The 25,896-nt window shown below is 46.2% G+C and overlaps 1 protein-coding gene across 1 annotated transcript in view; it reads left to right on the top strand.

The window, feature by feature from the left end:
• Nucleotides 1-1,016: 1,016 nt before the first annotated feature.
• The window catches only part of LOC148014506 (ABC transporter A family member 8-like), a 123,141-nt gene continuing 98,261 nt past the window's right edge, over nt 1,017-25,896 (top strand). Inside the window, exons 1-7 of the mRNA XM_087666938.1 lie at nt 1,017-1,253; nt 19,048-19,429; nt 19,580-19,659; nt 19,831-19,936; nt 20,119-20,304; nt 20,381-20,505; nt 25,280-25,438. Coding sequence (XP_087523064.1) covers nt 1,173-1,253; nt 19,048-19,429; nt 19,580-19,659; nt 19,831-19,936; nt 20,119-20,304; nt 20,381-20,505; nt 25,280-25,438 — 1,119 coding nt within the window. The 5' untranslated portion in view covers nt 1,017-1,172. The remainder of the gene's footprint in view (nt 1,254-19,047; nt 19,430-19,579; nt 19,660-19,830; nt 19,937-20,118; nt 20,305-20,380; nt 20,506-25,279; nt 25,439-25,896) is intronic.

The raw sequence follows: 25,896 nt of genomic DNA, 5'->3' as shown, positions 1-25,896 counted from the left end.
ATTTTAAAAAAATAAGAAAGAGAAAAAGACAAAGAGAGAGAGAGTAAAGAGAAAAGAGAATAGTATTTTTTAAATTAAATCTTTTTCTTCCCTCCTCTCCCTTCTCTCTCTCTCTCATTTGTAAGGCCTAGGTTCTCTCTCTCTCTTTGTGTCTCTCAATTAAATCAAACCTATTTTTAAATCAAAAGTTTCTCTCTCTCTCTCACACACACACACACACACACACACTTAGATTAAACTTTTTAATTTAAAATTTTATCTAATTAAACATTTTAAAAGTTTTTTTTAAATTAAAAAAATTTAAACATAAATTTTTACACATTTTGAGAGAGATATAGAAGAAGAAGAAGAGAGAGAGAGAGTAGAGAAGAAAAAGAAGGATAAAAGAAGAAGAAAAAGAAAGAGAAAAAGATGGAGAGAAAAGGAAAAGAGAATAATATTTTCAAATTAAATTTTTAAAATATAATTTTTGATTTAAAAAGATAAAAAAATATGATTTAAAAGAAAGAAAAAATAGGGGGAGAGAGGGAAAAAGAAAAAAGAAAAAAATAAAGAGAGAAAAAATATATATATATATATATATATAAACTTAGAAAAAAAAGAGGAAAAGAAAAATAAGTAGAGAGAGAAAATTAAACATAGGGAATTGAAAGGAGAAAGAGAAAAGGTGAAAAAAATAAAAATCAGTAGAAAAAGAGGAGAGAGAAAGAGGAGAAATAAATTGTTGAGCTAAGCATGGTAACTTTGCTTGTCGTTCCAGGGCGGCGCAGCAGCCTGAGGCCGGTTACACACCAGGGTATGGACGGACAGGAGGTGCAAGCTGTCCATTACTATGTTTAGACATTAAACTATACCCAAGAAGATCATCAAAAGGAGGTTAGCCCATTGGTATTGAATGAGAGGTGCGAGGGATTGGTGGGGGTTCAATTCCTATCGGTCTCACAAGCCACTTTTTGGAGAGAGTGACGACCCACAAAAATCGGGCCCAATGGCCTTTTGACACGTAGGGCAGCGGTCGCCTCTTTTTCCACCCTGCGTCCGTCCACAGCCTGGTGTGTATCCGGCCTTGACTTCGTGCACAGCGCGCGCATGGAAGGCTAGTACTTATATTATTTGGAAAATCTTGCTCGCTTTCTTCACCACAGGATACACAAGGGAATGCGGAAACTACCATGGCTACGACGGAGCGCGCATCATCAACCTCCTTTCGAACACAAGCTGATGCGCTTCTGCGCAAGAATCTGATCTCTCAGGTTTTCAAACCCTCACAGAATGCCACAAAGTCCCTGTCAGGAATTTCGCAACGTCTTGCAGTGTCCATGAAATACTGAGGTTTCGAGTCAATGAATTGCAAAATCAGAAGAAAAATCGCGAAACCCTGAGGTTTCATGTTAGGTGGATTGCAAAATGTGACAAAAACCTCTAAAATTTCAAAGAGGAGGTTGCAAAATTGATAAAGATGAGGCCATTTTGATCATGCTGTCTGGGAAATACCATATAAGCTTTAAACTTGGAACAATGTTTTACACGAACACCGTTACGATCACCTGCTTTACTGATGCACATGAGATGCTCCGAGTTGCAATGATAGTGAGGTCTGATGCCAAATCAGTGCATACGTTACAGCTTTGAGGTACGGGGGGCCTTGTTTACAGCTGCGTGGGTAGAACCTGATGTGAGGTTTTCGATAGTGGTGATGCAGGCCACAAGACACATATAATGTCAAAATCCAGTGTGTGAAATGACACTTTTTACTGTTCATAGTTGCATCAATAAAGAGCAAGGAGAGATTTAAATGAGGCTCAGATGAACCTTGAGACATGATATATGTGCACTACTGACAAGTGTGATCCTTTATGCAATGGCTCCTGGGTTTGATATTAATGGGGTGTTTGATAGAAGCAGGAGTGGAAACTTTTACCGAAGCTCTAGAGTCAGTGGTCTTCGCCTTCTTATTTTGCAGATATTTTGTATCTCCACGGAAGTGGTTGGTTTTGATCACACACAAAATAATGATTCTTAGTATGACCCTTGCTACAAGTTGTCTTGCACTTGCTTCCTTTTTGCTTCCATGAGTCAGAAGTGGACTAATTAGGGATTGCTGTTGTGGGGGTTTGCTTTGGATTTGAGTTTGTGAAGGATCGATGGGAATTGCCCATCTATTGGCTGCCTAAGTTTTGTCAAAGTTTTTGGTATTCTTATAGACATCCTCTAATGTTTGAAGAGAGTTGTGCAGTTTCTCATTCTGGTACTCGATAGCAACTTGAAGAGGTAACACATGTAGAGAAGTACCTGGGGATCATCCAAGGCCTTGTCTATTAAACAAGGGTTTCATTCTCAAAGAAAAGAGAATACTATTAATAATCCCTTTGAGGTAAAATACAAAGTACAAAGAACCCAGTACATGACATTTTGTACACAACCAATTTGATGGGCTATATGCCAGGTCATTGGAGGGGCTGTATGGAAAAAGGTGTTGGCCAAGAAGGCATCTCTCCTCCACCTCCTCATTCTCTCAGAGCCACCCTACAGCCTCTCCATTTTCTGCAGAGAGTATGGATGATCTTTGTTCAAATCCTTGAAAGAGTCTTTGCAATGGGGACATCTTGGAGATCTATAGGATGGCCACACCTCCCAATCCAATAATACTAGCTGTTGGCTTCCATCTATGACAGTGTCCCAAGGTCCACTGTGCCTGTGAGATCCACATGTGAGGCCTCTTTATGTGACCCAAGCTATAGCGCCCAAATCACCACTATGGTCTCTATTATGAGGTGAAAGACCATCATGAGGGCTCTCCTCTATACCTCCTGGACTTTGGGACAGTCCCATAGGCTGTGTTCTCTGGATCTCCTCTGCCTCCATTCATCTTGATCATTGCCTTCATTCTCCTCACCATTTCTTGCATTTTCTCACCGTCTGCCTCTCACTCTGGCACCCTCATCCTTGTGTGCTGTTACACCTGATGGGGCTGCTTGTACTCTGCCATTTTTGTGTTTTCAGATTAGTGTCTGTTCCTTCAGTATATTGGGTTTCCTTCTCTCACATTCTGACTCTCTCTCCATGTTCATCCACTTTCCTACTGCGCACTCACAATTTCAGCCCTATGGGCAGACAGATTCCATGGAGCCTGGGAAAGACATTCGTGGGCAGGCAAGTCTGGGTCAGCCACTTTAGAGCCAAGGTGGCACATTTGCTGCTGTCAGACCTGCATTAAGCGGGTCAGCCATGTTTCCAGGCAGCAGGTTAGCTAGTTGTTGAGCTATAAAGCATTTATAGCGTTTCACTTATGCCTATTGATTATTGTGATTAGTCTTTCCTCTTCTCCATTCTGTCATAGTCGTCCTCCGGCCATCATTGTGACCTTCTCTCTCCTCTCTCAGTAGTCATCTCTCTCTCTCTCTCTCTCTCTCCCCAAAACCACTTTTTTATCTCTCTGTGTCTTCTTGCATCTGTACTGTGAAGTTACACCTGTCTCAAGCTATTAGATAAGCTACAACTGCATCCAAATATGTTTTAGGCTTTGATGCTTTCAAACTAAAAACTTGGCTGTTTTCTATTGAGAGTATGTGTCCAACTTCATATCAGGACACAGATTTCTAGGATTTTTCTCCCATACCTTTTTGCCTTCATCAGGCTGATTCATTTTAGGTTGTACCATTCCATTCATTTTGGATTGGATAATTTATGGCACTTCTATAGGTCGGCCAATTTATCCACCTTCTCTTATTAGTATACTCACTTGTACATACCTCAAAAGCGATCTAGAGTTGCCTCTGCCAGGCCCTTGCAGCATTATTTTGCCTCTGTGTTCATCTCTCTCCTTTGCTCTTTACTTTCCTTTTGCTGTGCCTTAGATTTCTTCATGGTATCAGAGCACCTTCTACATCCTTGACCCCGAAGATCATCGTGGAAGGTGTAGCCATCTGTTCGTGTGGGCATTCCAGTCTGGACCCGTGTTTCCTCATGACAAGAAGCCTTCATGGCTGATTGTTTTGCTGGTGCAAAAATGGTTGGCTCTTTCTCAACCTTTCTGGTTGACCATTGGTATTTCCTGGCATCAGGAGGCTGCATTTTTGCAGTAGATTACAGACCACATTTTGTATTGTATCTGTGCCTTGGGCTCATAGGCTGTACCATACACCCACCTTCCATTGTGCATCAGGATAACCAGCCCCATCTTGCCTAGATGTTTGTTACCATTGCTTGTGTTTTAGTGTATGGGAGGCTGGACACAACACACATATAGCTGTGTTCATCCCACATTCAATTTCAAAATGTTTAATGACCATCATAGTGCTTTCACTATGATGTTTGTGTGGTCCAAGGCAGAGGACTGTTGTGATTGGTGTGGCAACAGTGGATTACACTCTTTTCCTTGCATTTTTGGTGTAGTTCTTATTGTTTTGAAAACTAATGCCAAAGTATTGTAGAGCATTTGTGTTGGAATTGCCCACAATTGAAGCACTGAACTGACCATTTGAATACAAGTGCTAATCATCCCAAATGTTATAATTGAGCCAAAAAAAACTTGCTAAAATTGGTCTTTATTGCTTTCTATGTTGGGCTAAAGGCCAAGGGCCTACTTGCTCATGTATATTAGCACTGCTCATCAATCGGTATGTACAGACAGACTTGTCACTCTTTATTATTATTATTTTTTTGCAAGTAAAATGTGGCTGATTACATTACTCAAAAAAACTGATTACAACGGAGTGCTCATACTCAACAGACTAGCTGGAGCTGATGCAAAGTCACAAATACATCATGTATACAAGCCTCTCAAGGTGGTCTAGGGGGGATGGGGGCAAGAAGCTAGGGGGGGAGTGCGCATGAAGTGACATTAGAGCTCCTGGCGAGCCTTGGACTCGCCCTGCACTTGATCCCATCAGTGGTGGAGGGAGTGGATGATGGAGGTCCAGAGCTCTGCTAAGGTCGCCTGTGCCTAAAGTTTCTCTCTATTGAAAGCCTCCTGACACCGCGCCTTCCAGATATGCCATCCAGTAAGACTCTCTATGATTTCCCATACCTCTGAGCGGTCTGCAGTGGGCTCCAGTACCTGGCGGATGGGTAGAGCTTCCAAACCGACCACTGCGCACGACCCTGCCTCGATAATGAATATTGTGTCTTGCATCCCGGCCTCATATAGAAGGTGCCCCATTGCAAACCCCCCCCCGCGGACCTCCTAAAAAAACCCCCCACGACATCCCCATGAGATACATCCAAGGCTAGGTGCTATACGGCGAAGGATGCGGCATACTCCTCTCCACACAAGCTGTGCCTTCTCACATGACCACAAGCAGTGCTTTGGGGTTTCAAGAAGCTACTGTGTGCAGCGCTTACAACCTCCCTCCTTTTGCATCTGGGCAAGCCAACTTCCCACTGCCAAGCCTCCATGTGCCACCAGCCATAAGAAATACGACACCCTCCTCGGCCTCCAGTTATCCCATAGGCGGCGCTAGAAGGCCCGTTGGAAAGACTCTGTGATGCTGTGCTCCGCCCAGTGCTGCGTGCTACGCCCAATCCATATTGTAGTGTACTCTAGAAACTTGGGTGGCTTCTTAGCGAGCATAGAAGCCGGCCATAGCCAATCTCCTGGATCCCTCTCCAGCTCATCAAGTGGTCTGTCCTCCTAGATCCAAAGGTGCCACTCCCTGAGCTCCTTCCAGAAAACATAGGGGTCTAGTCTCCATGTCTTCCCTTGAAGCCCACCATCCTCCTCCTCCTCCATGAAAGGGCGGCAATCTCCTCATCCTGCTGTCCTCTGTCAAGGGCCAGACGTCCCCTCTCCTGAACGGCGAAGAAAGTCCCCTGTGGGGCGCCGCCCACTCTACCTATCACTTGTAGGGGGATGCCCGTTGGTGAAAACCTAGATGCCCATACCTCCTCGGGCTCTATCGGCTCTCGTATCGGGGGAGCAAGCCACTCTGGAGGTATTGTTGCGTCTATCTCCCTTCTCCTCACCTCCACTCCTCTCTGGCAGCCTGATACTCGTTGTAGCACCTCCTCGTTCGCCATCTTGTACACCTTTCGCCATGTTCTGATGGTACGAGCCGGGCCGGCCTCTTAGCCAGCCCACTGGATGTGGGGGCGCTCACCTATCTATGCTCCTTTCCGATCTTTGACGTGGGGGTTCCAGATCACTGGCTGACGGTCTATCTCCTCCTGGCAGCCTGGGGGGCTCTGGATTAGGGTCTTATGGAGGCCTTGCCACATGCGGAGTAAGCTGCGTAGGAAAGGTGATCTGGGTTGACGTGAAGATTCATCTCAGGGACGGCCTCCACTCATCACCAAGCCTCGGTCTATAGTTCTGAAGGCCCTCCTGTAATAAGACCTTCCAGGTCTGCCTACTTGGTGTGAGACTGCGGACAACTAGCTTATCCAAGAGGGCCATACTCTGATACTCTGGGTCTATGATTCCAAGGCTTCCCTCTAACCGATGCCCTATGATGGTTGCCCACGCTACCTTGGTCCTGGAATCCTTGGAACCATCCGATCCTGACCAAAGGAAATTTCGCACTAGGCGGCAAAGCTGCACTATGCAAGATGAGGAGAAGCACCAACACGAGGCGATGTACCAGGCCGTCGCTAGGAGGACCTGATTAACCACCAAGGCTAGGAAGGCTAGTGACAGGCGAGCCGTGCTCCAGTAGATCAATTTCTTCTGAATAGAATCAAGGATAGGAAGAAACTGCTGGGCAGGAGTGATATCGAGTCCCATCTGGCACCCTAGGTACCGGACGGTCTGCCCTCTGCTGCCCTCTGCTCACCCCATCTAAATCCCAGGTGGACACCCCAGTTCGTGCTAGAGTCCGGGTCTGTGAGAAAACCAACCAACTTTCGCCAGTTGATTTTCGCTCCTGCTGCAGAACAGAACATGTCAAGAGCCAGCCTCACTCTCTCCAGAATCAACTCCTCGTCCTTTGTAGAGGGCTATATCATCTACATACTCTGAGTCTAACAACTCAGTCTCCTCTCTCACTGGAAGTTGGAGGCCACGTAATCCGCTCATACATGACCTGAGGAAGGAAGACATCGCCTCTGCAAAGAGTAGAAATAGGTATGGGGCCAAGGGGCAGCCTTGTCGAACTGATCTCTCCAGCCGAAACCCCTCCCCTCGCCTTCCGTCCATAAGAACCTTGCTGGTGGCCGATCTGTAAAGGGCGGAGACTCTGCGAATCCAAACATGAGGGAATCCCAACCTCACCATGGTGCCTTCTAGGAAATCCTAGTCTACCCTGTCGTAAGCTTTCTCGAAATCCGAGAGTAGTACGGCCAGTCTCTGCCCACTGTGCTGAGGCCATTCTGTCGCCTCAAAGAAGGTAAATACATTGTCAAGGATGCTCCTATCCTAGACAAAGCCTATCTGTGTGTCATGGATGATGTCTGGAAGCATAGGGCGTAGTCGCCTACCAATCATCTTTGCTAGTGCCTTATAGGCCACTGATAATAAGGTGATCGGTCTCCATTGCAACCGGTCTCCCCCTTTGGGGAGAATATTGATAAGGCCTGCCGAGAGACTCCCTAGCATCTGTCCTGAAGCGAAAATCTCCTGGAAGGCCATCAGTAGGGGGTCATTCACCACTTTCCAGTAGGTAGTGAAGAAGGTCTTAGAGAGGCCATCCTCCCTCGGGCATTTCTGCCCATCCTGTGTATGGAAAGCCTCCTCTAGTTCCTTCTCTATGAAGGAAGCTAGGAGGGAGTGTCCCATCTCCTCTATGACGAGGGACGGGATGTGATCCCATACCTGATGTCTATATCTTTGTCCTCTAGCTAAACCTGTCTCCTGCTGGAAAAGGCACGTGTAATAGTCGGTGGCAATCTCCATCACCTCGTGTGGGCTAGACCGAGTCCTCCCATACTGATCCCGAAGGCTACGTATTTGTTCTCTTGCGGTGCGAGGCTAGTGCACCTGGAAGAACTTCGTGCACATCGTGTCCCCCTTCCGCGCCCAGAAGGATGCTGAGGTTCGGAAAGAGAACTCCAAGCTCCTGTCCTTTGGGCTAGCAATGATTGCTCGTGTGCGTACCTCCTGTGTGTGGAGGGTAGGATCCCTTGGTGCCTTCTGTAATAACCTTTGGGTGGCTGCCAGGTTCTGCCGGAGTGCTCTCTCCTCCTCCCAACACTGCTACCTGGCTTGTATGGTTGCCTCTTGGCAGATTCTGCTCGATTCGGCCAGGACCTATACAATCTCCTCTTCTATCCGGTCCCTTTTGTCCCACTCTCTAGTCCAAATCTGCTCTATTTGTCTCGTCACCTCCTCTCTCCTATAGATCTAGCCAAGGATTCGACAGGATCGTGTGTCTAGGGCGGATGCTGGGGGGTCAAGTGTCAGGAGAACGGGGCAATGATCGGATAACGTGGTGCTTGCCAACTGCTCAATCTGGCCTCCACGAGAGCCTCCCCACTCTCCCACTTAAAACTTGTCCACCCAACCACTCCAGCAGGACTCCACCTAGCCGCTTGTATCCCCAAGAGAAGTCGAGCGACTTCTCCCTCCCATGGAAGGCAAGGTCTCTCCAGGCATCACGTGCTCCGACTGCAAGCAAAAAGACCTCCCATGCCTCCTGCTCCTCCCCAACCATGCCCTGGTAGTTTCTGCCTCTGCCTTGCTGGTGCTCAGCCTCCAGGTTGTTGAAATCTCCTCCAACGATCTAGGAGTCCACCTCTGGGAGTCCATCTGCGATCTCCACCCAGAACCTGCTGCGTGTCCTAGCCTCCATAGGGGCATAGACATTGAGGACTCCAATGCATGAGTCCCCAATATCTAATCTGATCCATAGAACCCTCCTTGCCACTATCGTCCCGTGGTCTCGTATACAGGCAGTGAGACTCGGGCCAATAGAGGTGCATCCGCCTCCACTTCTGCCGTGGGCACCTACGGTGTGCTCCCAGTAAGTGTGCGAGCTGCCTGGAAGTACCTTCCCTACCCGTTGGGCCTAGGTGGGGTTGAGCTTGTGCTCCTACAGAAGTAAGATGTCGATCCGTCCGGCAAGGGCAGGTTGCAACTCCTTCCGAATAATCAGCTTCCTAGAACCATGTGCCCCACTATAGTGGAGACTATTCACATTCTAGGATGCAAGGTGTAAGCTCATGGGGAAACCTGTGATTGACCGAATAGGCATATATTTGGTGTGGATGCTGCTAATGAAGAGGAGAAACTGTGAGGCATATAAGTACGCTTTGCCTCCGGTCTGGACAATGAACTCTAGTCCCCCATGGTGGCCCTCGGCCGGACCATAGGGGTGATAGATGCTTCAGGTGGTACTATCAATGCATCTATCAGCCATGTTGAGAGTTGTGACTCTATACACTGGTAGTAGAAACGGGCCGCCTGTGCGAGGGGCCACTCGATCACGTCTCTCGGAGCTCTCCATTGTGGAGAGGCTCGAAAGATAGTGCTCAAGTGTGGGACTTGGGCACCAGCCCACTAGTTAATGTCCATCATGCAACCATGCCACTACTATGCAAACAATGCTAATCCTTCATCTCCCATCCACTGGGAGATGTGATCCGCCACCTGACTCTTCAACTCCTCCTCTATTTGTGTAGTCATCCACTCCCCTGAGTAAGAGGATTGAAGAAAAAAGGCGTAGTTTGGTCCATTCGGTGGTGCTTGTAGATGGACCTTGCCCCTCCTTGACTTACGAACCACGAAGATCCCCACCTCTGGAGGTAGTGGAAACTCTCTGCGCTCGGCAACTCTCAAGTAGGACCATGGGCCACTGCGGAAGAACTCCTGTGGCAACAGCTGTGCCTGTCTCAGGAAGGTGTAACGGGTGGCAGGGGCGGATGAGCTGGTGGCTGTGTGGGAGGGGGAAGACTATTGGTGCAAGGAGGAGGTAGGTGTGTGTGGCTCATCATCTCCTGTGGGAGGAGGGGGGGTGGGTTTAGGGGGGATCACTTGAACCGGGTGCGGATTAGGGGGGGTGCTTGGTAGGGGAGGTGGTGTGGGGGAAGAGGATTGAGGGATGGTGGGATGGACGGAGATGCATGGTGGGTGTGTGAGGGGGCTGGTGGCCCTGGAAAGGGGGGGCTCTGGGCCAAGATTAGTGGGGAGGGGTGAGTGAGGGGATTGTGGGAACTCAGGCGAGGTAGTTTGTGGCGCGGGTGGAGGATGTGGGGGGTTGCGGGCCTGCCGGGTGGGACGGACAGGGGGGGGCTGTGGAGTTCTCTACCGAGGGGGCGTTGCTTACCCGCGTGCACCCTGCTATCGAGGCTGGGTCTGAGGAGCTGGCTGCGCCCCCCTTGCTGTCTCCCTCTCTGTCATCTCTGGACCTGTGTGAAGCCGTTAGCGTCCACTTGTGGGCATGTCAACGGAGCCGTCTTGGCTCCGAAACGCGTACAAACTGCTGCATGATGCCCAAAGTCGTGGCAGTGCAAGCACTGCCCTGGTTGCCCAGTCACAATGACCTACTGCCTAAAGGAGTGCCCGCCTGCCTCAATCTCTAGGAACTGTGGGATATTCTTGACCTCTTTCATTGCCACCCATACCTTTGGGACTCGTGCTATTGTCACTGCATCCGCGAAAGACGCGGGAAGAAGAGTGCCGAAGAGCCGTCCAAAGTCTTCCACCAACTGGTGATACTCTATTGCCAGGTTGGGGAAAAGAAGGGTGACCGGGTGCCGAAGAAACCTGTTGTGGAGTGCAAATGCCTCCATAGTAAAGCCACTGTACCAAGGGACCATGTATATGACCCCCTTCATGGACGCATATTGTGAATTGGCGAGTAACTTGCGAGCTGTACAACATGAACAACATGCTAAAAATGGCTTACAACAGCCAATAAATGCTGAAAATAATATTCCTCCAGGTGTAGACCCAATTCCTGAAAATGTTGATCATTGGGTACATAGGTCTACACACGTAAGACGGCAACCACATAGGTTTGACCCCTCCTTGCATTATGTGATGCTTATAGATGAGGGCGAGCCTTTTACATACAAAGAGGCCAAGTCATGTGAATTCGGCAGTAAGTGGGAGCTAGCTATGCAAGAAGGGATTAAATCTCTATATGCAAATGATACTTGGGATCTTGTGTCATTGCCCAAGGGAAGGAAGCCTCTTCTGAAAAAATGGGTGTACAAAGTAAAGGCAGTTGATGGGAAACCCAAGTACAAGGCAAGATTGGTTGCCAACGGGTATGCACAGAAGGAAGGGATTGTCTTCCAAGAGATCTTCTCACCTGTTGTGAAGATGACCACTTTACGTGTGCTTTTTGCTCTCACTGCTGTATTGGACTTAGAGCTGTATCAAATGGATGTAAAAACAGCTTTCTTGCATGGTGACATTGATGAGGAAATCTACATGAAACAACCAGAGGGCTTTGTGGTTTATGGAAAAGAACAGATGGTGTGTAAACTAAAATGCAGTCTGTATGGACTAAAGCAAGCACCATAGCAGTGGTATAAAAAGTTTGACACTTTTATGCTATCTCATGGGTTTACACGTAGCCATGCAGATCATTGTTTGTACATGAAAAAGGATATAGATGGCAGCCCCATCATACTTGTTTTGTATGTGGATGATATGTTACTAGCTAGGAAAAAAAAGACTAGCTTGGATGCTCTAAAAAATCGGCTGAAATCAGCCTTCTCCATGAAAGATTTGGGGAATGCAAAGCATATTTTGGGCATGAGGATTCGTAGTGATAAAATGCAGAAATTGCTGTTTTTATCTCAAGAAAAGTACATTGAAAAGGTACTGGACAGATTCAACATGGCTGAAGCTAAGCCTTTTGGGGATACTCATACCTCCTTATCTTAAGCTTAATAAAGCTAACAATCCAAAAGATGACGTGGAAGCAAATGCTATGAAGGGAGTCCCTTATGCATCAGCTTGTGTCTCTATTATGTATGCTATGGTTGCTACTCGTCCAGACATTGCTCATGCAGTGGGAGTTGTTAGCAGATTTATGTCAAATCCTGGCAAAACACATTGGGAGGTTGTCAAGTGTATTCTTAGATACCTCAAGGGTACACAAAGAAAGTGCATTTGCTATGGGCAGTGTGCAGTTAGTTTGCAGGGTTATTGTGATGTAGACATGGCAGGTGACTTGGACACTCGAAGGTCCACTAGCGGGTATGTCCTTATAGTTGTTGGTGGGGCTGTTTCTTGGTGTTCCAGGTTACAGAACATCGTTGCACTGAGTACCACTGTGAGTACCACTGAAGCTGAATACATATGAGCTATTGAAGCTTCTAAGGAAGCTATATGGTTGAGCAGACTTGCAAAGGATCTCGACATGTCTATGGATATTGTAGTTTTGGGATGTGATAGCCAGAGTGCTATGTATCTGGCTAAGAATGCCATGTATCATTTACGCACAAAGCATATAGATGTGTGATATCACTTCATCAGACAGATTCTGGAAGATGGTCAAATCACGTTGACCAAGATCAAAACAACATAGGACAACCCTGCAGATGTTCTCACTAAAAGTCTAAGCAAAGCTGAGCACGAGCATTGCATACGATTAGTGGGAGTTGGTTAGAGGTTCACTTCAGACCTTTAAGTGGGAGGTTGTTGGGATAAAGGCCCGTTTAACCTTCCGTGTATTGTATACGCACATTGGTACACTCGTATCGAATAGTACTTTCACTTTGCTCTCTCTCTCTCTCTCTCTTCAGCCATCACACTCTCACTCTCACTCGAACTTCTATTGCATCCAGCTGATCTACAACAGAAAAGAAGAACGACATGAACCTTAAACCGAACTTTGAAAACGACTGATAAAGGTCAATTTGCACTTAAGGGTTCATGGAAATTCTGGGTTGAACTATGTGGACTGCTTGAAGCAAAAAAAAATTATTCTGTATTTGAGCACTTCATCTTTCCCTAGCATATATTCATAACCCCCTTATCTTTTCGCAAAAAGTCATTTCAATTAAACTAATAGTGAGCTGTTGCATCATAACAACGGAAACAAGGGCCTTTAATCAGCTTAAGTTCAGAAGCATCCAGAAGAAAGCGTGGTGATGAAAGAGCAGGTGGTAAAACAGATCGTCGACTAGGGTAATCTTGGCATATACATGGATAAGGTTGGTCAAGCCATCGATTACAGCAAGTGTGCGGAGTTCCTGCGAACTTTCGATGAGAACAGGAACCGTGGTACTGTGGCAATAAGACAAGGAAGAGAAACTCGCAGAGTAGAAGTGGAGTTGAGCCCCAAAAAGGTGGAAAGAGTTCTAGGGTTGGTTAACAAGCCCAAGAGGCAGCCCAAAAGAGATATTTATAGTATGCTAGGGATGGACAAGGCCCAAGTGTACACGATTGGAGTTAGCCTAGCCGACATCCCCGACTCCGACATCAAATTGCAAGCAAAGACAGTCGTGCTCTATTCTCCAGTCAGAGGTACAATGTATTGATGAGCAGGATTGGAGTGCCATTGCTTGAGAGCCTCACGGCCAAGTCGCTGGATGAAATCAATTGGAATGGCTATGTGTGCAAGATCGTGGAAACCTCAGCGAAAGCCCTAGTCATAGGAGCAAGAGTAGTAGGTGGGGAGTCTCTGGCTTCCATAGTGGAGATGCAAGGAAAAAGCTAGTAGCTAAGGCCTCCAACATAGGTTTTGGAGGTGTGCTCACCGCCATCATCCACGAGGCTGTTGGGGACTTGGAAAGACAGAAAGTGGTAGAAGAAACCCCTGAGTACTCATTAGCCCACAGATCGCCCGTGTAGTCACCCGAAAAGAGGAAAGCTCCACCCGAAGTCCAATAATAACAAGAGGCCTCGAGCGAGAGTACCATTAGTGAGGAAGGGAAGGAGGGCTCAGTCCCATCAAGCCAAGGCACAAAAAGAAAAATCAAGCTGAGCATCTCAGGGAAGAGGAGGAAAACCGTGGCAGAAGAAGACAAGTAGAAGCCACACAAAAGGAATCGAGAGAATTAGAAGATGAACGAAGAAAGCAACAGGAAGAGGAAGAGGAACAAGTAAGAAAGATGGAAGAGGGGTCAAGAAAGGAGGAAGAGGAATGAAGAAGGAAGCAAATAGAAAACGAGGAAAGGTTGAATAGAGAAGATGAGCAAATGGCCCTAGCCTTGCGGTCAACGTGCTGACACAGAGGCATAGTTGGTAAACAAAGCCCTCCCCCACCTTTGACAACGGAAGTAGAAGGCCAAGAAGAAGAAGATCCTACCACCGCAGAAAGAATCATCGAGGCCAAAAGGAAACGCAGAGAGTTGGCTAACTTCACAAGGAGAAACTTTAATGCTAGACCATAAGACATGCCCGATGTCTAGATGTTGCAAACTAAGGAACAACTGCCTATCAATTGGGCATTGGAATTAAACCATTGGGAGCAGTGGGAGAATAGGTGCACATCATTTGAATTTGAATTCTTCTACCCTTCTGCGTTGAATTGAGCGCTACCCCCTCTAGTGGTCGAAGAAGCCATCCAGGTCGCAAAGAGGCTAGGAAAGCGGTGGCTCGATGAGAGGGCTAGAAATCCCACGTTATGGAGAAGAGAGCCTGCGAGGTACTGGGAAGATAAGGTCACAGAAGGGCCAAGAAAGGTCAAAGACTATGAAGCCCAACCTAAATGGCGTCAAAGAATCAGGGACCAATTTTGAGGCATGGATGGCTTTTTGCAACATGCTACCATATGAAAGAGATGATCCCACCTACATGGCTTACCCAAGGCGCCATGGTGTGGATTTTGACTAGGGGAAGCATGGCATGTACGACTTCCCTTTGATCTACAACGTCAATGCTGTTACTCCTAAAGAATGCTTGACCTTTGGAGCATAAGATCTCTGACCTTCCATTATTCACTTTTGGACGAGTTTACGGTATGCCCCGACCCCGCTTTCCTTACCACTTGTAATTATCTTTGCCTCTTGCGAATTCTACTAAAACAAAAACCAGTAGCTCAAGAAGAGTGCTTGCCACTCCTCTTTTGATATCAATGTAGGCATAGACAACTGTGCAATGACTCGCCTAATGTTAAGGGCTACTCTCTTGCCAGCTTTTTGCATGCATGAGCCTTTTAGAAGATATAAGTGATAGCAAGTTCTCAAAATGCAATCATCCTTTCCTCTGTACTACCCCTCTCAATGTAAGGATTAACGAAAAGGGCTACATGTAAAGCCATGCATTCCTTTGCAAATCTCATAGGCCCTTTCGAAATGTAGCTAGAGCATTAAGATGATGTCTAGCGTGCTCCCTCTCAATGTATCTCAAAAAAAAGAAGAAAAAGAAAAAGAAAAGAGAAAACAAAGCAAAGACCCACACGAAGAAAAAATAAAGGAACAAGGAGCTTCTCATGTAACAGAGTGTCACAAAAATCGCACCTAGGGGTTCTTAAGTTAGGTGCATCCGATGGCCTCGGTTGGCCAGCTCCGTGCCTAAACCCCTAGCCCTCCCTGTCCCCCCACTTCACCCTTAGGGCACATCAAGGGTAGGATACACCTAGGGAGTTTTGCGCTCACCTATGGTTGGACCTATCTCCCTAAGTTGCACCCACCACAGCACCTCCTGTTGTACACAAGCTGGGTCCTCAAGTATGGCACAATACCACAGGCTTCCTTGAGGTTCGATCCAACTCCCAGTTTCACTGGCATGAACACCCCGCACTGCACGGTGAGGTAGGCACATCCCATAGGTAGTGCACTTCCTTTTCCTTTTTAGGTACATTCGACAATCCGCGACTGACCACCGACTTCGGAGGCGCCCACCACTCACTCACTCTACTCTCGGCCTCCACAATCTCACATCCATTTCGTGATGCTTGGTCTCTCCATCCAATCTCCATGACGTCCCCCCATCATCGACCCACATGGCAACCCTTCAATGCCCTAACCCTGAAGTGCTATTAGCAGTTAAGTTAGCTCATGTGTGAGTCAAGGCTATGCTTGATATCATTGGGCAATTTGGGCATTTTATAGTGGTCATTTTAGTGATTATTTAGGTATTTATTTTTGGCCAACCAGCTGCCATATTTGGTATATTTTAGGCCTATTTATTCAGTGGCTTCTCCTCCTCTCATTTAGTTGTCATCATTCTTCGAGTGGTTTTCGTGTCGGAGAGAGGAGCGATTGCCAGTGCCCAGGCAGCCAGTGACTCACTGTTGTACGCATCATTCTCATGTTTGTATATGGATTCCATTTCCCGAACACACAGGGAAAACTCAAACCCTAAACGCAAAACTCAAAACTCAAACCCTAAACGCAAAACTCAAAACTCAAACATAAAAACTCAAACACAAATAGAAGAAGGGAGAGAGAGAACACAACTCTGAAGTGAATGAATGCTGTAAATGAATGTAAGAGTGTATAGTGTGCTCAAGGGTAGAGCAATGTTGGAGTGTGGCATCCACCGAAGACGGATCCCGAGTCTATGCCCACGAGTCGGAGTGTAGGAGTGCTGAATAGTGAATGTCAGCAGGCTGGTCACCAAAACGCCTCAATCTTGAGGTTGGAAACTAGTAAACGCAGCAATGTACCACTGATCGGAGGCTAGAAACTGTGCAGAGTGTGCTGTAAACAGCAGGCTGAAACAGTGTTTGACAGTGTCAGGGCTTGCAATGCTGCAAAACGTAGGCTGGCTAACCCTGGAGATGATGGACAGCAGGCTGAACAACAGTCTGGGAACAGCTTGGAGCATAAGGTGGCTGCAGTCAATGATGGCTGGACAGCAGATGGAGGCGGGCTGCAGGTTGGAAATTGGTTGCCAACAGCAGCTGAGGGTGTGAGGGCTGGTGTAACTTGCAAACAAGGATGATCATGGAATGGGGGCAGCCTGTCTATTTACAGATGTGGAAGGGCGCCCCAAAAATTAGGGTTTCCACTGAACTCTCTCGAATCGCTCCCCGTTTTAGGGTTTCCACTGAACTCTCTCGAACCGCTCCCCGTTTTAGGGTTTTACTCTAAAAGAGCATTTTTAGTGTGTTTTGGAGCTGTTTAAGAGACTAATCAGCAAGTAATGCATATTTTAGCTCAACACGAGTTGCCAACCCAATTTAGTGCATTCTATTTTGTCTTTATTGCTTTAGGGCCAACAGACACCCTTAAGTGGGATGAGTTGGTTCCTATGGTCTTGGACCAAGAGGAGCAGTAGAATAGTCTTGACCTTCAAACATATGAGGCTCTATAGGTTATGCTTCCCAAAATAAAGGGAAGGTGAAAAAGAAGGATGATAAAAACAAGGACGGAAAGCAGTCTACTTGCCATAAATGTGGTAAGGCAAATCATTGGAAGCCTAACAGGAGCAGCAACCAGGGTAGAGGAGGGAGCTAATCAAGCACTTGCAGAAGTTCTTTAGAGAATGGCCATGGACTTGACCAATTCCCTATTTTGTGAAAGCCAATGCAAGGGATAGGTAGTTGTGTGCAGACATGCAATCTCCTTGCAACAAGAATTATATCAAAAAGCCATCATGACCGCCTCCATGACCAAGATAGACAAAGTGGAGGGGCTGAAAGCTCAACTTGGTCTTGCCACCATAGTGTTAAAGAAGGCGGATTTTGACACTGAGTTCAAGATCAGATCACCTTTGTCACATGCGTTACTGTGGCCAAGATGTGAGAGAGATGAGATCTTGGTCACCAGCACTCTTAGAGCCTAGTGAGGCCCATTCACTGCCAACAGAGGGAAAAATCATAGGCCTGTCTGCAGTCATGATGTCCACAACAGAGTACATGGAACCATTGGATTCTGATGCATCTATAGAGTCAGAAGAAGGAGAACCACAAGGCTTGCAATAAACAATGAAAGTGGATCTTGACAACTAGGAGAGCGACGATAAGATGATCAAAGTTCTACAAGCATGAACACAGAAGGTGACTGATCTCCCCCTGGAATTTCCAATCCCAGAAGACAAAGGAAATGGCTCAGCCAACTGGACGTGGAAGCCTTGCATGAAGCATGCAAGTTCCAATGAAATAGAAGGAAGTGTCTCAAATTGATAATCTTTGGAAATCCATAAAGCAACAATAAATTCTCTTCCCATATGCTCTACCCTCCTCTATAATAACTCTGAGGGTCAATATATGATTGTCTAGTGAACCCTCTCCTAAAGCCTGCCTGCCCCTGTGCTGTATAACCCGTCTCTCTGCCCATGTACTGAGCTTATGTTCTAAAATAGCTCTCTGGAAATCCAAAAAGAAACAATAAATCCTCTTCTCATGTGCCCTATTCTGCATTTTAAGGGATTTCTGGGATTCTATCTAGCTGATTTAAGAAGGTGAAGATGTGCTCTGTGATCCTATAAATTGTAAGATGCAGTGATCCAAAGGACACCTGGAGGCATTGTCTATGGAATTTCCACAGACAGATCACTGAGCGAGGCCTAGCACGTTGTTACAAAGATATCCAGGGTAGTCTTTCCTCATCTCTGGGCAACTTTTGAGCAGGATTCTCAGTCCTGTTTTTTCACAGAGGGGTTGGACTGAAGGACACGGGAGATGATTGGCAGCATTATTGCTCCATTCATCTGGACCATGAGATACAACCATGCTATAGGAATGTCTCCACTGCAGAGATTCTCCCCAGGATTTGAACGATAGTTCACTCTTTGTGGGAGATGAAGGAGACTACAGGGTGACTCGGAGCACATGAGGAGGAGGAGAGATGCTTTTCTACAGACTTGGGATTCATATAAACTTGCATCCAAAGTTTTAAGTCAGACGCGGTTTGACATTTTAGACTGCAAGACTGACTTTTAACTCAACCCAGGTAGCAGACTTCCTTTAGTGTTTGGATGTTATTTTGAAGTTCTATAGAGGGCACTCGTTGTATTTTCTTACCTCAGGTTCAATTTCTGAGGAGGTTCAATTTCTGAGGTGTTCAATAATGTAGCAATTTCTTTTCTTTGAAACTAGACCAAAAATGACTATGAATAATTAGTAGGCAGAAAATTTAGGAACCTATATTTATGACAAATCCTTGAAATAAACTGCTAACAAAATAACTTACTCAAGATTGCTGCAAATAAAGAACAATATACTCTTACAGAATGTCATATTTCAACTAATATCGAACACCCTTACATATGATATTGGATGTGAAAGTGAAAATCAAACTCATGGATTTGGGTTGTCTGCTCTGTAGAAACGGAAGATGACGACAAATTTTTGCCTGATTGGTTTTCCAGTAGTTCTGTGTGTACTACTTGTCCTGTTTCAAACGATCATCAACAAAATTCTCAGTGGTCCTAGTCATAGTTGCGGCTGCATATGTGCACCTGCAAATGGTACATCCATTTGTAAGAAGAAGTGTGGTGTAGAGTACTCAACTCCAACACAAGCAGCATTCTGTGCCATTTCACAACCTCCACAATGGCCAGCAGTTTTGCAAGTTCCAGCATTTCAGTATAGAGCAGTTGATGACCATGAGAGTGAATTCCCTGGGCTGCCAGATATATCTTGTCGATGGATGGGCGCTTGCCCTGCAAGCTTCCTTTACACTGGGAACAATCGATCTGTCAGTGATGGTACCTCTTTTTACACTAAGATTATAACAATCTTGTTTCCTAGACATTATAACAATTGCATCTCCACTTTTAAATACTGGCTGCCTGTTAATTAAGCAGAGACATTGTGGAAGTCATATCACAATGATTGTGGTATGCTTGTTCATGTAGAACTGGCGAGTGGCTTATTTTCAAGCTCCATGCCAACTAATACATCAGATTTTCTTTCTGCACTATCAGAGTTTGTCCTGGTAAACCTTCAGAATGCTTCAATACAAACAATGATGAAAACATGTGTAGAAGCCTATGGTTATCTGACAATTAAAGCATTTCTATGAAGCCACTTTCACTTGAGTTATAATTTCCATGCTTGTACATGAATGTACAACAATATTACTGAATATGCCTCACGAAGTTGACAGGGAACGATTTATGGGATAGCTTCAAGCAATTACATTGAACCAGCATTCTTATCTGGCCGTTTTGTGTATATCCTGCAGCCTGACTGCTCAAACTTCCTTTATGCATGTATGCAAGGGTTTCATGTTGTCTTGCTTTCTGTGTTTACATTTGTTTTGGATTAAACTTTTTCTTTGATGAAGAAAATGATCTGGTGAATTCTTGATTAGGAGTTTTTACCATGATAATGTTCACAACTATCCTATAACTGAAATATTACAGCTATAATCTGGAATTTGGACTTCTTGCAGATCAACTTTACTTAAGTTCGTTGTTGTCCATACCAAGTTCATCTGTTAATGTGTCAACCGCAGTTGTCTACACTTGCTTGGAGACATTATTGTTGTGGCGTGACAACTACACCTATGTAAATAAAGAGATTTATCAAGGATACTGCAAAGGAAACCCAACCAACGAGATCAATGAAATATCTACTGGTTGGTTCATCTATTTTTCAGCAATTCTTTTTTTGTGTAGCTCTGAAAATCTTCCTCTGATTCCAAAACTTTGCAGCATTTGATTTTGGAAACACGTCTATGGACAAGTTTGATGTGACTATCTGGTATAACAATAGCATGAGAAGCCCTTCTACTACAAAACCTCCAGGGCTCATACGGCTACCTCGGGTTATGAATCTGGTAGGTATCAATTTAAAGTGAATACCTATTATTTTATTTTTTGTACTTGAAACCTCTTGCTTTGCTTGAGAAAATTGGACTATTATGTAAAAGTGCATCTTGATTCAAAACTCTTATGTATGTGAATAAGAGTAAGGCAGCATAATGGCTATTAAATGTGTGAGAACCGCCTGACACCTGATGGGATGACGCCTGACAAGATGCTGATGCCTGATGCTGTGATGTGTCCTGTTCATCTCACCTCATCTGTTCACGACGTCACAAGCTGAATCTGCGCAGGTCAAAAGGGAAACCACAATCAGCAGTCTGACGACCTTCCAGCCAGCCAACAGTCACAGTGACATAGGCGAGCTCCTTCTGCCTCAGATGCAGGTATTTAGCACCTCTTCCTCAGACGTTCTCTTCCAGCTAGAGTTTTTTGGTCTGCCGTCCCCCCTTTCGCCCTGCTGGCCGACTGCCACTGCCGCCAACTCCCTGTTCCTACTGCCGCCTCACCTTCCACCTCCTATCACAGCTGCCTCCTCTATCCCACCACAGCTGCCTCCCTGGCTCACAGCAATCGCCCTGCCCTCAACCTGCTTTGCTCGCACTCTCTCCTCACTTCGCAGCCATGGACACTTCCTCAGCCTCCTCATCCACCCTTGCAGCCTTTGTAAGATTCCTTGCACAAGCAACATCCATCTCCCCTTCCCCTGCACAACCCCAATAGGCAGACCAGCGGCTATACCCTGCGCCAGCAGACCAGGAAGCACCCGCACCACCGACACATGTAGTGTATCGCCCGAGATTGTAGCCGGTCCTCCACCATCCCCAAGGGGTTCTAGTGCAGCCCCTCGCATACACTCGGCCGATGCCTTCCCACCGATCCGCTTTGCTCGGGGGACAGAGCTGGCACTCAAGGAGAGAGTGACAGCCCTAGAAGCATCATCCTTGACCTGCAGAATGGTTGGAGATCGTCCGCCTATCCACAGTCTTAAGGACTCCATCCAGTCTGCTCTTACCGGCACCCCAGCCAGGATCACGCGAGTGGTGCCCCTTGGAAAGGGATGCTTCAGACTCCAGTTCAGCTGACCCGAGCAGATGGAGGCAGCGCTGCTACCAGCCCGCTTGATGTCAGGACCTCAGTAGCATACTTTGACAGATGGATTGAGGGCCGGGACTATTCATTGCTTGGAGATGGCACTACCATCACCATCTCTTTTCTTGGCCTTGATGAGTATTTTACGCCATACATTTCTGAGATTGGCAGTTCATTCGGCCACGTCATACAGACGGATAGGACTTTTGCTGACGCAGTTTCAGAAAGCCCACATAGATACCCATCGGTCCGAGTGATAATACCCACAGAGTCTTTGAAAGGCCTTCCCCAGAATATTAGAATTCTCTCCATTCATGGGGGCTTTCTTATCCAACCAGTCTCTTATACATACCTCCTTGGTCAGTGCTTTGCTTGCAGGATGATTGGACATCTTGCAGCTGAATGCCCCAAGACACGCCGATGCCAGACGTCCTTCAAGGATGAGGGAGGTGGTAGACTTGAGACGCGCCATAGGAGTGTTGCAGGGTGTCAGAGACGGCGCAAGGCTAGACAGAGGAGGAGACAGTGCTAGCTAAGAGAGCGTGCTGATGAGGGGCAGAGGCACGAGGGCCTAGAGCTGAGATGGTGGAGAGTGATCAGGGACCTCAGGCCGTCAGCCCATGCAGCCCCCCAGTGCTCCCATAGATGCTCCTTTGGATGCCCAAGAGCTAGAGGTCCCATAGCCACTGATAGGGGCAGCACTGTAGATGGATGTGATTCAGCCCGCGGAGGGAGGGACACGAGTAGCTTCTCAGGAGCTACAACTGGCTTCAGATACGCCACAGTCCCCCAGACCATTGATCCATCAAGTTGAGCTTCTCGAGCTTAGCCCATCTCAGATACCTGACACACAACAGGCAGGGGAGGCGGTGATAGCCCAGGATAGTGAGTAGGAGGTAGAGGACTCAGATGCCTACTTTGAGGACTTCCCCCCATTACACCCCGCGGCAGAGATAGCAGAGAGGACACATGATTGGGTATATACTAGGAGGCAGCAGAGGCAAGCATGGGCTGTACAGCCACGCCGGTCTGAGAGGTTGAGGCACACTCCATGAGGATACTCTCATGGAATGTACGAGGCTTCGGAGGTCGTCACTTTAGGCAGGGCTGGAGCCTCATGCGATAGGATTTGCACAGAGCTCTAGTAGGAGGATCGATTGATTTTCTTATGTTATAGGCATCATCTTTCGGCAGACAGGATATCCCGATGTTGCGGGAAGCTATTGCTAGGTCAGAGTCACACTTACTGGGCAGCAGTTTTAGGTGCTATACCGAGATACAGGCTGGAGTATGTATATGTGTTGGGGAGCAGTGGACTCAGTCGGTACAGGCATGGGGTATTCTGATTCCAGGGAGAGCCATGTGGGTCTCGGTGAGAGTGGAGGAGGCACTCATTGGTTTGTTGGCCATTTACGCCCCGAATGGCCAACAAGACAGGAGACAGTTTTGGACCACCCTCAGTCAGTCTCTACCACAGGTTGATCACTGGATGGTGGGGGTGACTTTAACACGGTGGAGGCTCTTGAGGATAGGAGAGGCAAATGCATAGAAATCATTAGGGGAGGAGAGCAGGCTGCTTGGGAGGAGTTCTTATTCTAGATTAGAGGCCAAGACCCATGGTTCACAACAAAGTTTGGCAGGATCATAGGCTTACTTCAGTTCTCCAAGAGAGACAGGGCGATAGGAGTCAAGACTTTCTCCAGGATCGATTGATTTTATGTGGATGATTGGGCCTGCGACAGAGGCGGCCTTACAGGCATCATATTTGGCATGACCCTCTTAGACCACTCACCGATTCAGATACTTCTTCTTGAGAGAGTAGGGGGACCTCATTCCAGTGTCAGGATTCCAGAGCACTTGTTTTATGAGGATGATCTTAGAGAAATAGTCACACAGTGTTGGAGATCTAGACCCTTCTTAGCTGGACGGGCAGTTAGTGACTTGGATGAGAGCCTACAGGAGATTAGTTCCCTCTTTAGAGAGGAGGCCACGAGGAGACACAGCCTTCTAGAGAAGGAAAGAGCTGCTAGGGCATCATTGGCTGCCTACAGAGGGAGGAGGAGAGACGGCCAGGATGCAGATGGATAGTTGAGAGGATGCATACCGCTAGGGCAGAGATTGACTCCATGAAGCTTCAAGTCAAGTAAGAGTTGAATACTTGAAGAATGGGAAGATGTCTATAAATGAGTATGTTTGAAGGTGAGAAGCATTATAGATGTCTTACCAGTGAATGATACAATGCATGGTGATGATGATTTGGTATTATCTACTTTGGGTGGTCTTAATAATGAGAAGCATTAGGGTATTTTTTTACTCCCACCACTCCCTCTAGGATTGAGGATGGAGTTCTACCGAAGACACTTCTTATGTCTCTCTAATGATGGATTCATGATTTGGCCAGTATACATGGACGCCCATCTCTCTCACAACATACAAATTGCTATTGGACAGATTTACACCTCCACTCATAGGCTACAGATGGAGATAGGAAAATGGATGGATACTCCAACAGAGGATAGGATCTTGCTAGCGTTGCTGAGAGTCTAAGAGAGAGGAGCAATATAAATGTAGATATACACTATACTATGACATATGAGGACAATACCACTGTCTCGTCCATTATGGTTTGGATCTCTTCATTGTTTTATAGAGTATGAGGACCAAAGATGCCTTGGTCTTTTCCTCCTAGAGCTCCAAAGGTGCCGCACAACACTATTGCGAGACAAGAGGCTAGCTCACCTAGAAGAACCCACACAATGAGCAGTGACAGATTTTTTTCCCAGATCAGATCCTATTGACATTGTTAGCCTAGTAGAGACAGAGCCACCCCGCCAAACACCTTTCATTCCATGCTGTGGAGTCACATTAGATAGAGCCATTTCACTTCGTTGGGCATGACGACCCCATCTACTAGGACCATGTCCGAGGAGGTTTCACCATAGTCAACGGATTAGAGCTATTATCATCATGCACCGAAGGTTCACTACTAGGCATATCAGTGGAGCAGTTAGGGACCGCATCATAGTTGAGATCATGTGTAGACCTTGAGATCACCTACAACCTATAGTCTCCACCACAGATTTTGTAAATAGTTCTATCAGATTAGGTTTTCGTTTTCTTTCTACCAATGGGACCACACTAGTTATTGTTCTACTCTAGCATAGTCACATCGTACAATTATTCTCAGCATTGTTTCATAGGCCACCTATTTTAATGTCATCTTCACCTTACTAATGAGATGCCATTAGACATGGATGTACTCTGGATTTTGTCTCATAGCCCACATTGGCCTTATGTAGACGTTAATATATCTTTCTTTGTTTCTTTCTTCTTTTCTTGAGAAAAAGAGCTTTCACATGTGCCGAGGCTTTAATAAATTTTGTAGTACATATTGATGGTTTTAAGTTCACTTAGTCTATATTAACAGAGGTATAAAGGAGAGTACATTAAAGTCTAGAGGCTTCAAAGGATAACATTTTAAATGTCTTCCATTTTTCTGATGCATTCAGATAGGCATGAGTGAAGGTGGAAATTAATCCATTTTGATATAGATTCTTACTTGTGTTTCAAAATGACAACGGGAGTGCTCAGTGGTCGAAACAATGTATAATACATTCTTCAATGTGCATTGAAAATTATTTTGTGTAGGCTTGAAGAATAGGCACAGAAATATGACATATTATATCTGTTTCCCAGGTTGCTCAAGCTTTCCTACGTTGGAGAAGAGGGCCAACTGCAGAACTTCCCTTGTTGTTTGTCTCAGAAATGCCCAAACCGGCAACAACATTACAACTTGAGTTTTCATCTTTGCTTGGGCCACTTTTTTTCATGTGGGTGACTCAACTCCTGTTCCCTGTAAGTTCTTGCCTCTCAGAAAAATTTTATATGCTTGAGAGGGGACAAGGAAAGATGATTTTAAGGTTGATATAGGAGTCTGTAGAACGATGGAACAGTTAGCGATGCCTGTAAATTGTCCAGACTAACAGAAAGAGCAAGATCGTAAACTGCTAAGCCTCTAAATAATCAATAATGTTAAGTAATATGTAGACTTAAAAGCTCACCAAGGCTGCTCTTAGCTTTAGATGGTAAATTATCTGCGTCAGACCAAAATAATTTATAGTCTCATAATTTGCCGAGTATGGTCTCCAGCTATTAGATCTTGGGTAGAGTCTCAGGTAGCCATGGCCAGTGTCATGATTCTCTGTAACATTGTCCTTCTCCACATATTCCTTGTGATGCCAAAAAGAATCTCCAATCCAATAAGTCTGCTTGGTGCTGCAGTATGGCAGTTTTGACCCAAAGCAATTGCTTTT

This window comes from Lygodium microphyllum, chromosome 25, assembly GCF_053477565.2.
Source record: "Lygodium microphyllum isolate KBCC chromosome 25, Lygodium_microphyllum_v1.1.10, whole genome shotgun sequence".
NCBI lineage: Eukaryota > Viridiplantae > Streptophyta > Polypodiopsida > Schizaeales > Lygodiaceae > Lygodium > Lygodium microphyllum.
Note: the sequence above shows the minus strand (reverse complement) of the source record. Positions and strands in the feature narration are given on the sequence as shown.